At 46.4% G+C, this 13,748-nt stretch overlaps 1 protein-coding gene across 1 annotated transcript; it reads left to right on the top strand.

The window, feature by feature from the left end:
- Positions 1–2,122: 2,122 nt before the first annotated feature.
- Positions 2,123–12,871, top strand: LOC308159697 (CDK5 and ABL1 enzyme substrate 2-like; the record flags this gene model as incomplete). The annotated part of the gene is made up of 9 exons (XM_080533512.1): positions 2,123–2,781; positions 3,635–3,727; positions 6,974–7,051; positions 7,217–7,319; positions 8,340–8,508; positions 8,814–8,911; positions 10,026–10,132; positions 12,067–12,271; positions 12,725–12,871. 9 exons carry the CDS (start codon positions 2,123–2,125, stop codon positions 12,869–12,871), a joined length of 1,659 nt encoding a protein of 552 aa, XP_080389638.1.
- Between the last annotated feature and the right edge of the window lie 877 nt (positions 12,872–13,748).

Below are 13,748 nucleotides of genomic sequence, written 5' to 3'. Positions count from 1 at the left end.
CAGGACCCTCCTTTCATGACTTTTCAGGATAAGCTAGTAAATAAAGCTATTTTGCTGTTTTTCTGTGTACGAGGCAGACTAATTTACGAGGCACACCAACTAGTGTTTTTTTATGTGTAAGTAGCAGCTTTCCATTGTAAAGACTATGGTCTTTATGTCATTTGACCCCCGAGGTGGCTCTTATAGTAGGTAAAAAAGGCACGGCTGTAGTGTTAACACCATTCACTCTACTCTGTAGCCACAGGCTCCATGTTGGTGCTAACTCTCGACACAGGAAGCTAGGCCTAGACCTTATATATATATATATATACAGTGTTCTGGAGCGGTCAAACGCATAGTAGTCTGTACCTCAAACACACACTACAGAATCAAGCCTTAAACTGGTCATGCCAGACTGTTGCTGCACAGCAACCAAACAAAAGAAGAAGAAACAAACAAAGAAACAAGAGTTTCATGATGTTGTTGTTGAGGAAAATAAAGAGCAATGTGTTTACTCGCAGTATGACTGGAGTCGTCCTCTCTCTTTTAAATACGCCTTTATCCAAAGCGACTTACATTGCAGTGAGTGCATATATGTTTCAGTGTATATATATATATATGGTCCCAGCAGGAATCGAACCCACAACCTAAGCGTTGTTGTCAGCACCAGGCTCTACCATATAATGCCAATATGGTGTAGGAATCAAACACAATCACTGTGTTCCAAAACGAAGGCCATTAAGACAAATGTAACACAACCATAGACCCACTACATATCAGAGAGAGAGAGAGACAAGAGAGGGGGAGATAGAGAAGGGAGAGGAGGAGAGGAGGAGAGGCGTGAGGAGAGAGGTGGAGAGGGAGAGATAGAGAGGGGAGAGGAGAGAGGTGGAGAGGGAGAGAGAGAGAGAGGGGAGAGGAGGAGAGGGAGAGATAGAGAGGGGAGAGGAGGAAAGGCGTGAGGAGAGAGGTGGAGAGGGAGAGATAGAGAGGGGAGAGGAGGAAAGGCGTGAGGAGAGAGGTGGAGAGGTGGAGAGGGAGAGAGAGAATTTACATTAATTAAATTAAAAGAGAGACAGAGCGAGACAGAGCGAGAGACAGAGAGAGAGAGAGAGAGAGAGAGAGAGACATTCTACTAATGAGAGATTGTTCTGATTAGATTAGATTGGCACATATGCTGTGAGAGGCTAAATCCCGTCTCGTGCAGCAGTGGCTCAGACGATTATGAATGAGACACGACCCTGGCCTGCCCACGCGTTGTCACCTGACACCAGGCATTGTCCATACTGAACCATAAGTATGATTAAGACTTAATATCGTTAATATATGATATGTTAATATCACTGCATATTGAGCGGCAACGTTTTCAGGAAAAGTGCTATGCAAATAAAAGTTATTATTATTATTATTAGTAGTAGTAGTAGTAGTACTAGTAGTAGTAGTAGTAGTAGTAGTAGTAGTAGTAGTAGTAGTAGTAGTAGTAGTAGTATAAAAAGGCAAGATTCAGGCAATCAGTATTCATAGCCTCAATGCATAGAGATGTAATAAAAGTTATTATTATTAGTAGTAGTAGTAGTAGTAGTACTAGTAGTAGTAGTAGTAGTAGTAGTAGTAGTAGTAGTAGTAGTAGTAGTAGTAGTAGTAGTAGTAGTAGTAGTAGTAGTAGTAGTAGTATTATAAAAAGGCAAGATTCACGCAATCAGTTGTTGCCTATTCATAGCCTCAATGCATAGAGATGTAATAAAATAAAGAAAAATCGTATCTGTGTGTTATTGTTCGTACCATTGAATGGACTAATTACTACTTTAGGACAACGCTACAATGAATCAACGCATTGGCTGCGTTCGTAAATTTGCTCTGACAGCGCCGGAGCGCACACTGGGTTCAACGTCATAAAGGGAGCGGGTAATTTGATTGGACAAGAGGCGTTCCACGAGCGCAGATCAGATTACCAGAGCGAAATTACGAACGCAGCCATTGTTACACATTATTATCCGTTATCTCGTAGCCAATCCGCTACGACCCCGCCCCAAAAATATCATGTCTGAACCAATCAGATCACTGTGGGCGTGGCTACACGTCCTCGAAAACCGGCTTCTTTCATTCCCAGCGAGGCACAGTCATTCCATTCTACTCCCCTAGCATGACGACCGCTGCCTGTGGCCGCCAGCAGCTCACAGGAGGCGGCAGCGCTGCCACAAACAAACCACACAAAGAACACTGTCACCTGAGGAAAACCAAAGACTCACGACGCAGACAGGCGGCCCTGTTGTTCCTCAACAACATCTCTCTGGACGGGCGGCCTCTGTATAACAATCTCAACCATGGGAACCTTGTTGGACAGAGAGACGCGGGCGCCGGGGAGCTCCTCAGCCGGGACCCGGGAGGACCCGTGGTCCCCGGGGCAGCAGCGGCGAGCAGCTACGGAACCTTCGCCCATGTGTCCCCCCCCTCTGGGGTCCCCGGGGGCGCTGCCACCACCACTCCTGCCGCCCCGGGGACCCTGGCAGTGAGCATGTCCGCATGTCCTTCTACGGTCACGTCTCCGTCTGCTGCTACGGGACCGGCGGTGTTCCAGGGTGCTGCCGGTCTCGGGAGCAACGAGGTGTTTTTGGAGAACGTTGTTTTGGGGACAGGAGGGGACCCCGTGGTGGCAGCCCCCCCAGACACCCCCCTCCTCCTCCTCTCCCCATTCCCCGGCGCACACCAGACCACCTCCACCTGCCATCCCGGTGCCAAATCTCCGTTCCCGTTCAGCCCGGTACCGAGTCTGAACTCCATACCGGCGGAATCACGGCAGAGGTGTGTTAGTGTACCGACACGAGTCTTCTATCATCTGAGAGTTTCGGGTTGTTAGTTAGACGTAATGACTTAGACTTAGAAATGAAAGGGTTCATTCGTATGAAACTGCTCTGGTTGTGATCGTTTTTGCTCGCTGTTGCCCGTTTAGTTGTGACTGACAGAAGATGTTATAATGACGAGTGTTATGTTCTAATAATATTTGAGAAATATGCTAAGATGCTAAAACTAAAACTGCCCTACTTCCGCATGTTCCCGAGAGATCATCAGGTCGGTTCGTTTCTGTGTCCTAAACGTGTTTGATCAAGTGACGACGCACTCTGATTTTGAGGTTGTTCAGCCTTTTGTAAACATTCAAAATTGATAAGAAAAGAAACTCTTCTTGGTTTCCCCATTGGGAAATCCTATCTCAATCCCACCTATACAATCCCACCTATACAATCCCACTTCATTGTACGCCAACTGTTTTAGTAGTTTATTTTTAACAGCATTGAGTCCGCCGTGGTGGGTAAATGTTTTCAAATGATATTTATAATAAGAACGTTAATTCTATTTAATTCTAGCTAGGTCTATTATCATCTCATCTGTCTCCTCTCATCACATCTAGAGAGAGGGATATATTAGAAACCCCTAGTTACACAATTGTCTGAGAATGTGATTTTGCTTTTATGTAATTCTAAATCTGTGATGTTTCAAAGGTTTCAATGTGGAAGCCTTTAATCTTCTAAGAGTAAAGGTCCATTTATCTAGCCTACATAGTGGTCTGCCCAGTTCTAAGAAAGTCATTGTGTGGTATTGCTGCATAACAAACAACGCCAGTCCTGATCCATTTTGACGGGTTTCCATTTTGTTCTAGAACAAGGAATGGCTCTGGGTCCCCAGGACCGAGGGTGTCCAAGAAGGTCCACTTCATCAAGACCATGAGACAGTACGACACCAGGGGCAGCAGGTGAGTCCAGAATCAGAATCAGAACTGCTGTTATTACATCGATGTACGGATACAAGGAGTCAAATTCTTGGGTACAGGTTCAAATAGGCATTGGCATTCCAGCAGAAATACAAAGTCAAAATCAATAATACAACAAGCTGGATATAAACAACAATCAATAAGAATAATAAGCAGGATATAGACACAACAATCAACAATGGCTGCAGGCCTGTATACAGTAGCGTCAGAGCGTCAATAATAATAGGATAAGTGATAGCGGCAGAATGCGAATCAGCATATCAACATTCTTAGTGTAAACAACCACAACTAATTCTTAGTGTAAACAACATTACGGAAGTTCAGATTCAAGTATCAGGTTTGTGCAAAAATGCTGTGCAGCTTACAGTACGACGTGACACACACTGTCATACAGTTTGCAATGGTGCAAGTGGTGTAGTCTAGAGCTCAGGTAGGTGGTGGTGACCAAGTCAGGTAGTCATAAGTGTTGTTAGTGCAGTGGGGGTCCAGTTCAGAAGGACCTGAGCCGGGTATGGGAGAGGGAAGGGTGAACACAACTCATACCAGGGTGTTCTAGAGAAGACTTGTGCAGAGGACACTGGTGTTACATCTGTGGTGGATTCTGGGTAATCTGGGACATTGGGTAATGTGACACTCAAGGGACGGCTAAGCTCCAGGGTGCTTTATTTCCTATTGTAACAAAAATCTACTTCAAGATTCCAGATATTATCTGTGTTAAACCGACACCCACAGTAAAAGCCCTTGTTGACTAGGTTTGGTTAGAACAGGAAATAAACACGGTAGATTTTAAGAAAGTGTCCCAAGATTGCCCAAATGCACCCTATGTGAACTTGATAAACAACCAACACCAAACAATGCTTTACATAACTCGTTCTCCAGACGCAATGCGGAAGTACAGACTGGCCTGCTCTAAATTGCATTTGTCACTGTGACACAATAATATTGCGACACAATAATATAATGATTCTGAATGATTCTGAATGCAATAATAATAATAATAATAATAACAACTATTTTTTTCCTGCAAACTGCAGCTCACATTATGGTTAGATTGCATTCCGACTCATCTTACTCTTAATTGGTGAGAGAGTAAGAGAGAGAAAGGCCAAAACAACGTATCACAAGGCAGTAATATATACTGTAGCTAGGTTTACTGCAGGCAGTGCAATACTAGGGCCTTGCTCCAGTGCTTGTCTCGACTGAGAGACGTGATGGAATCCAGCTAATACAACTCTGGCCTGTGAGGCCGTACCAGCAGGGGTGCGGGGGGGATTGTCACAGGGAATATAATCACCCTTGGAGACCAATCAAATCCCAAAGAGGTGTCCAGTGAAAATCTAACCCTGCCTGCCTTGAAAGCCCCAACAGTAAAATGGCCCTTATGTAAGATGGGACTGAAATATCACTCATCAACAACCAGAGCTGTCTCTGTCTCTCTTTCTCTTTCTCTCTTTCTCTTTCTTTCTCTCTCTCTTACTCTCTCTCTCTCTCACTCTCTCTCTCTCTCTCTCTCTCTCTCTCTCTCTCTCTCTCTCTCTCTCTCTCTACGTTTACATTTCTACCATTGAGCTGATGCTTTTTATCCAAAGTGATTTACAGTTAGAGATTACAGGGACGGACGGACTCCCTGTCTGTAATCTATGGTCTAACTTTGGGCTAAGTGCCTTGGTGGTGTTCCCAGGTGGGATTTGAACTCATGACCTTCTGATCACCAGTCCAACTCACTATCCACTAGGGCTAGGCCACCACTATCCCTCCCTGTTTTCCCACTACTCACCCTCTCAATCCCATCCCTCCCTCTCTCCCCCTGCCCCCCCTCCCTCTCTCTCTCTCCCTCCCTCCCCCCTCCCTCTCTCTCTCTCTCTCCCTCCCTCTCTCCCCCCTCTCCCTCTATCTGTTTCTTACTTTCTCTCTTACTCAATGTGTTTTCATGTCAGAGAAAGCTGAGCGAGGCGTAAGGCTATATTGTGTGTCATGTTGTCATTGGACAGAGAGACTTGCTCACCTCAGAGACAGGCTAAGTAAAGATAAGACGTACTGTACTAGATGTTTGGTCTTTCTTCTTATCGTATCTATTTAGACAAACTGAACACGGTCTTATAGTCCCCCCCATTTCTCCCCACCTGAATGTTATTTCACCATGGATAAGATCACGTTTAGTCACGTGTACACGCTTGTTTTTCTGACTTGCTGTATGTTATATGTATCCTCCAGCAATTTAACCAGCAGTTAACCAATAGTTATGTTATTACTATGTTGACAGACCAGACAGACAGAGATAATTTAGGCCTACCTTCTTACCTCTTCTTTTAACGAATTAATCCTTCTACTAAGGGGATGAGGCGGTTCTCTATGGATTACTCTATTTTTAACCTCTGTTGTTGGATTCAGATCAACATCTCTTATCCGAGGGCCGGCCTGAGCTTTTACTACATGGCTGAGGTCCACCAGGAGACGAGGCTGGCTGGAGGTTATTGATGGGTGTTGTGTGAGGAGCTGAAGCCTCATCTTAGCTGTTGTCTGTAGATTCAGTTGGTGTTTTTTTTACCCCCCCCCCCACCTAGTCTCTGAACTGCTGTACTGTACTGATTGACTGGTTATAGTCATAGGTTACAGTATGTGCGAATATTGTGTGGTTGTCTCTAGATTCGGATCAACAGATCTTGAATTGTAGTGAAATGCCGTTTGTGTAGAAATGTACTTCGCTTCTTCACATGTCTGGTTGGTAGGGTAGTCCTTTGCTGGCCGATTGCTGTTACTATGTACTCTGTGTGTACTCTGTGTGTACTCTGTGTGTACTCTGTGTGTGTCTGAAAGATTATGTTGGAATAATATCAAATACTGCATGAGTTTGGCACAACTGCTTGAGCCTGGCACGATAGGACGATTGGAATTGGTCCCAAAAATGCAAACCCCTGCACCACCTTCCAAGGCAGGCTGAATGAAGCAAACGCTCAAAGTATTTCAAAGTATTTCAAATACTTTTTTCGACCTTGTTGGTCTGGTCTGAAAGGAGCTTTGTTGGCTGTCGCCGCCGTAGTTCACACTAGCCTACATGTTGCTGTGTCATGTCAATGCTAACAGCTAGCTGCTGTATCATGTTAAGGCTAACTGCTAACAGCTAGCTGCCGTGTGCTGGTGTGTGTGAGTGTGGTTGTTGCTTAGCGCTGTGGTGACTGACACTGCGCCTTGTTCTGTCTGCCTGTACTTGCTATCTGTGTCCTGCAGGATCATGCTGATCTGTGCCAAGCGGTCTCTCTGTGGCGCTTTCTCTGTGCTGCCGTATGGAGAGAGCTTTCACCTCAGGTACTGAAAGCTGCACCAACCAACTAGAGCCCACCTCTCTCCCTCTCCTCCCTCACCCCCCCGCTCTCTCTCCTCCCCTCCCTCCCTCCCTCCCTGACTAACAGGTGTTGATATAGAGCTGTGGTGACGGTGACGTGACTAGTTTGTTGTCCCTTCCCCCAGCAGCGACCCAAAGCTGGAGGCCATCCAGAGACAGAGGACGTCCTCCGGCGTGACCTCCGACCTGCTCCCGGCGCTGGAGGGGATGCAGATGGGCGCGTACGGCAAGGTACGCCCTGGAGGGCTGGGGGGCTGGGGGGCTGGGGCTCCCACCTCAAACCTCTTCCCTTGATTCCTTGAATCGTCTTAAGGAGGCAAGGAAAGAGGATACAAGGAATCAGGGAAAGACTAGTGTGTGTGTGTGTGTGTCTATCTCTCTCTCTCTCTCTCTCTCTCTCTGTGTCTCTGTGTGTGTCTCTCTCTGTGTCTGTCTGTCTCTCTCTCTCTCTCTCTCTGTGTCTGTGTGTGTCTCTCTCTGTGTCTGTGTCTCTCTCTCTCTCTCTCTCTGTGTCTGTGTGTGTCTGTGTCTGTCTCTCTCTGTGTCTGTGTGTGTCTCTCTCTCTCTCTGTGTATCTCTCTGTGTGTGTGTGTGTGTGTGTGTGTGTGTGTGTGTGTGTGTGTGTGTGTTGTTATTGGTTATGACTCTCTCCCTTCTGTTATTAGATTAGATTAGATTCAACTTTATTGTCATCGCAGAGTACAAGTACAAACAACGAAATGCAGTTTAGCATCCAACCAGAAGTGCAAATAGTGACATAAGGGCATGATATAAATAGAACAAGAGGTAGTAATAGGTAACTATGCAATATAGTACAGTATCTAATGTGCAGAAGTATAAAATAAGCTATATCAGGAGACATGTGCAATGTACAGTAGTTGAGTAGTACAAAGGTAGTAATGTAAACATCAGTAGTGCAAAGGTGATAGAGTGACCACATTAACCATTAATCTGCTCCTCCTGTAGTCAGTGTCCTACGATGTTATTGGTCATGACTGTTCCTCCTGTAGTCAGTGTGTGTGTGTCTGTGTGTGTCTCTCTCTCTGTCTCTCTGTGTGTGTGTGTCTGTCTCTGTCTGTGTGTGTCTCTGTGTGTGTCTGTGTCTCTGTGTGTGTGTGTGTGTGTGTGTTATTATTATTATTGTGTGTCTCTCTGTCTCTCTCTCTGTGTGTGTGTCTCTCTCTCTTTCTCTCTCTCTCTGTGTGTGTGTGTGATGTTATTGGTCATAACTCTCTCTCTCTCCTCCTGTAGTCGGTGTCGTACGCCAGCCTGCTGTTCCCCACCAACGCCCTGGTGAGGCAGAAGAGCAGCGGCGGTCTGGAGCTCAGCGCCGTGCAGACCCCGCTGACGCGTTACCGTGGCAACGGCCAGAAGACCATCACCCCCTCTCGCCTGAACTCCGCTGTGGGACAGGACCGAAGTACGCCCCGACCTTCATCACACACACACACACACACACATACACACACACACACACACACACACACACACACACACCCTGTCTTTAGAAAACATGTATTTATTATTATTAATCATGGGTGTGTGTGTGTGTGTGTGTGTGTGTGTGTGTGTGTTACACCCTGTCTGGATGGATTTATGACAAATCGTGTGTGTGTGTGTGTGTGTGTGTGTGTGAGTGTGTGTGTGTGTGTGTGTTACACCCTGTCTTTAAGAAACATGGATTTATTATGATTAATCATGGTTGTGTGTGTGTCATGTTCACAGCTATAGAAGACCTGGCAGAATATGATCCTAATCTTCTCAGCGATCCCCAGTGGCCTGGCGGGCGGCACAAGAGAGTTCTCATATTTGCGTCGTATGTGGTGAGCACTCACAGGCGCGCGTGTGTGTGTGTGTGTGTGTGTGTGGTGAGCAGTCACAGCCACTTCATACTGTTTATACTAACATATCTAATGTAATACATACTGTACATTTTTATGTTATGTTATCAAATGTTTTTTTATTGAGCCAAAACAATCTTACACATACAGTATATTGTTGTGCCAACGCTCATTTCCATTCATATGAAAGAGTTATTGTATTCTCGTATTTTCACATATACATAACGGATGATACAATTTTTTTAAACATCGTAAAAAAAGGTCAGCATCCTAGAAAGACTTTTTATTGACTTTTTATTGAGCCAAAGAAATCGTACACATACAGTATATTGTTGTGTCAATGCTAATTTCCATTTAAATGAAAGAGTTATAAAATGATATTCACGCATCTTCACATAACAGATGATACACATTTTAAAAATATTGTAAAAAAAAAGCTCAGCATCTTAGAAAGACTCTGGATGAAGGCACATTGGAACACATGGAACATGTGACCTCACAGCATGCCTCCATCACCAGACAGCACAGCACATCACAAGACTGACTAAACGTACAAACTGCACTGACTTTGTACAGTAGCTCTACCGCACACATGAAACGACCCATCAAACAATTTCCAACTACAACTTTATTGCACTGATTGCACATAATAAACATTACATCACCACAGAATCGCTACATGCATATATTTTCTTTCTTTTTCTTTTTTAGACAGATAATAATAATAATAATAACTTTTTATTTGTATAGCGCTTTTCCTGCAAACGTTGCAGCTCAAAGTGCTCCAATAAGTACTTTATTGATCCCCGAGGGGAGACTCAGGCATTACAGCAGCTCAGAACACAAAAACAACAACAACCAAATAAAGGACAATTGAATAATAGGCTAAAAATAAAATAGATCAAAATACAAAATAAAGATAGGCCAGTAGACATTTGAGACCTTGTATATAGTAGGTAAGATTTAACATCCTCCAGCCTGACGCTGGTCACCCAGACCGAGCCGGTCGGAGGAGGAGTTGTACAGCGTTACTGCGGCAGACAGAAAAGATCTTAAACGCCACAGTCTGGTATTGATCTTGTTCCCTGTCTCCCAGACGACGGTTATCGAGTACATGAAGCCGTCTGACCTGAAGAAAGACATGAACGAAACCTTCAGAGACAAGTTCCCCCACATCAAGCTGACCCTCACCAAGATCAGAAGGTAGGTACACTACAGACACAGCACCTAGCCCCCCCTCAGCAGATCAGAAGGTAGGTACACTACAGACACAACACTAAATGTGTCACTACAGACACAACACTACAGACACAGGCACACTACAGACACAGCACCCAGCTGTCCCTCACAGATCAGAAGGTACTTCCTTCCAGACACAGCTCAGACACAGCCCAGACACAGCTCAGACGTTGCCCCACAGATCAGAAGGTACTTCCTTCCAGACACAGCACCCAGCTGACCCTCACAGATCAGAAGGTACTTCCTTCCAGACACAGCTCAGACGTTGCAGATCAGAAGGTACTTCCTTCCAGACACAGCAGCTCAGACAGCTCAGACGTTGCCCAGACACAGCTCAGACGTTGCCCAGACACAGCTCAGACGTCGCCCCACTTTTATCCGTGCTCTGTGTCTGTACTTCTCTTTTCATGTCATGCATCTGCATCTGCAAACCTTTGCATCACATCTCCCTCTGAACCCCCCACGTCTGTGCTGTACTCAGTCTCCCTCTGAACCACCCACGTCTGTGCTGTACTCAGTCTCCCTCTGAACCACCCACGTCTGTGCTGTACTCAGTCTGACTTCCTTTATCTCCCTCTGAACCACCCACGTCTGTGCTGTACTCAGTCTGACTTCCTTTATCTCCCTCTGAACCCCCCACGTCTGTGCTGTACTCAGTCTGACTTCCTTTATCTCCCTCTGAACCACCCACGTCTGTGCTGTACTCAGTCTGACTTCCTTTATCTCCCTCTGAACCCCCCACGTCTGTGCTGTACTCAGTCTGACTTCCTTTATCTCCCTCTGAACCCCCCACGTCTGTGCTGTACTCAGTCTGACTTCCTTTATCTCCCTCTGAACCCCCCACGTCTGTGCTGTACTCAGTCTGACTTCCTTTATCTCCCTCTGAACCACCCACGTCTGTGCTGTACTCAGTCTGACTTCCTCTGAACCACCCACGTCTGTGCTGTACTCAGTCTGACTTCCTTTATCTCCCTCTGAACCCCCCACGTCTGTGCTGTACTCAGTCTGACTTCCTTTATCTCCCTCTGAACCACCCACGTCTGTGCTGTACTCAGTCTGACTTCCTTTATCTCCCTCTGAACCCCCCACGTCTGTGCTGTACTCAGTCTGACTTCCTTTATCTCCCTCTGAACCCCCCACGTCTGTGCTGTACTCAGTCTGACTTCCTTTATCTCCCTCTGAACCCCCCACGTCTGTGCTGTACTCAGTCTGACTTCCTTTATCTCCCTCTGAACCACCCACGTCTGTGCTGTACTCAGTCTGACTTCCTCTGAACCACCCACGTCTGTGCTGTACTCAGTCTGACTTCCTTTATCTCCCTCTGAACCACCCACGTCTGTGCTGTACTCAGTCTGACTTCCTTTATCTCCCTCTGAACCCCCCACGTCTGTGCTGTACTCAGTCTGACTTCCTTTATCTCCCTCTGAACCACCCACGTCTGTGCTGTACTCAGTCTGACTTCCTTTATCTCCCTCTGAACCACCCACGTCTGTGCTGTACTCAGTCTGACTTCCTTTATCTCCCTCTGAACCACCCACGTCTGTGCTGTACTCAGTCTGACTTCCTTTATCTCCCTCTGAACCACCCACGTCTGTGCTGTACTCAGTCTGACTTCCTTTATCTCCCTCTGAACCACCCACGTCTGTGCTGCTGTACTCAGTCTGACTTCCTTTTAGGTAATTTGTTGATCAAATGTTCCTAATCAAGTGCCATGCAGTACGACACACACACACACACACACACTCTGTGTTTCATTTAATTTATTTATTTTTCTAATTTTTTGATGTATTTTTCCTTTGCTTCATTGTGTTTTTGTATAAAAGAATATAAAATATATACTGTATATAAAAAACTAAAAAACATATATTAACATGTCCCCGTCCCCCCTGTCCCCCCAGCTTGAAGAGAGACATGCGGGCGGTGAGTGAGGAGTGCGGCCTCCAGCCGGTCACCGTGGCGATGGCGTTTGTCTACTTTGAGAAGCTGGTCATGCAGGGCCGTCTGAACAAGCAGAACAGGAAGCTGGTGTCTGCCGCCTGCGTCCTGCTGGCCGCCAAGATCAGCAGCGACCTGAAGAAGCAGGAAGTCAGCCAGCTGATCGACGTGAGTGATGATGACTTCACGGGGCGACTGCTAATGACCTCACGGGCAACTGCTGATGACCTCACAACTCCATAATATGGCACATTGCTTCTTACACATCCGACCCAATAATAATAATATAGATCTACACATCCTACCAATAATAATAATAATATAGATATAGATCTACACATCCTACCAATAATAATAATATAGTATCGTCACATCCAACATACAAGACATTTGTTTGTTTTCCGTTAGTTGCAGAGATGAGAACGTTGCATAGAGCATTGCAGACTGTCTTCTCCATTTTAGCAGTCCATATCTCTCTCTCTCTCTCCCCATCTCTTTGTCTCTCTCTCTCTCTCCACCTCTTTGTCTCTCTCCCCTCCCCTCTCTCTCTCCACCCCTCTCTCTCTCTCTCTCTCTCCCCACCTCTTTGTCTCTCTCTCCCCCCTCCCTCCCCCCTTGCAGAAGCTGGAGGAGCGTTTCCGTATCAACCGCCGGGAGCTGATTCCGTTGGAGTTCCCCGTCCTGGTTGCCTTGGAGATGGGCCTCTACCTCCCCGACAGCAAGGTCATGCCTCACTACCGTCGTCTGGTGCAGCAGCAGCAAGGCTAGAGGGGGGGGATGTGACCCCAACACCCTCTGGTGCAGCAGCAGGACTAGGGGAGGGGGACGTGTCCCCAACTCCTTCTGGTGCAGCAGCAGGACTAGGGGAGGGGGACGTGTCCCCAACTCCTTCTGGTGCAGCAGCAGGACTAGGGGAGGGGGACGTGTCCCCAACACCCTCTGGTGCAGCAGCCGCAAGGCTAGGGGGGGACGCGACCCCAACACCTTCTGGTGCAGCAGCAGCAGCAAGGCTAGGGGGGGCGCCACCCCAACACCATCTGGTACAGCAGCAACAGGGCTAGTGATCGCGGCCCCAACACCGCCTCCCTCTAGCCGTCTGGTGGAGCAGCAGCAGAGCTAGGGGGGGCGCGACCCCAACACCATCTGGTACAGCAGCAACAGGGCTAGTGGTCGCGACCCCAACAGCGCCTCCCTCTGGCCTGGCTGTCGTATAAAACTGGGAGTGCTGATGTGATTCTGGATCAGCATTCGGCGGAAAAGCACATCCAGAGTCTGAGTACCGGAGCGATCCAGCTCGATATGAGTTCTTCTTAATCCAACTGAAGTAAAGGTTTAGTTTCTAGATATTTATTTATAAACACCTTGTTTGTTTGTTTGTTTGTTTGTTTGTTGCTTAATGCAATGTGTCTTGATCACGAGTTCAACACCTTGATATGAAGGATGATTGTATTTTTGTTTTCTGTCAAATTCTGCAAAGATGTTGTATGTTTTGTTTAGTTTTTTTCTTCTATGATTTAATTATGTTTGTGTTTGTGGGGTTCTGGGTGGTGTATTCCATCAACGTCGCTAAAGGAAAATCCAGGCTTATTTCCAAAATAAGCCTGGATTTTTTTTTATTTAACAGAATAAACCTGGATTTTCCTTT

This window comes from Nansenia antarctica (genome assembly GCF_963989245.1).
Source record: "Nansenia antarctica genome assembly, chromosome: 6".
In the NCBI taxonomy this organism is placed as follows: domain Eukaryota; kingdom Metazoa; phylum Chordata; class Actinopteri; order Argentiniformes; family Microstomatidae; genus Nansenia; species Nansenia antarctica.
Note: the sequence above shows the minus strand (reverse complement) of the source record. Positions and strands in the feature narration are given on the sequence as shown.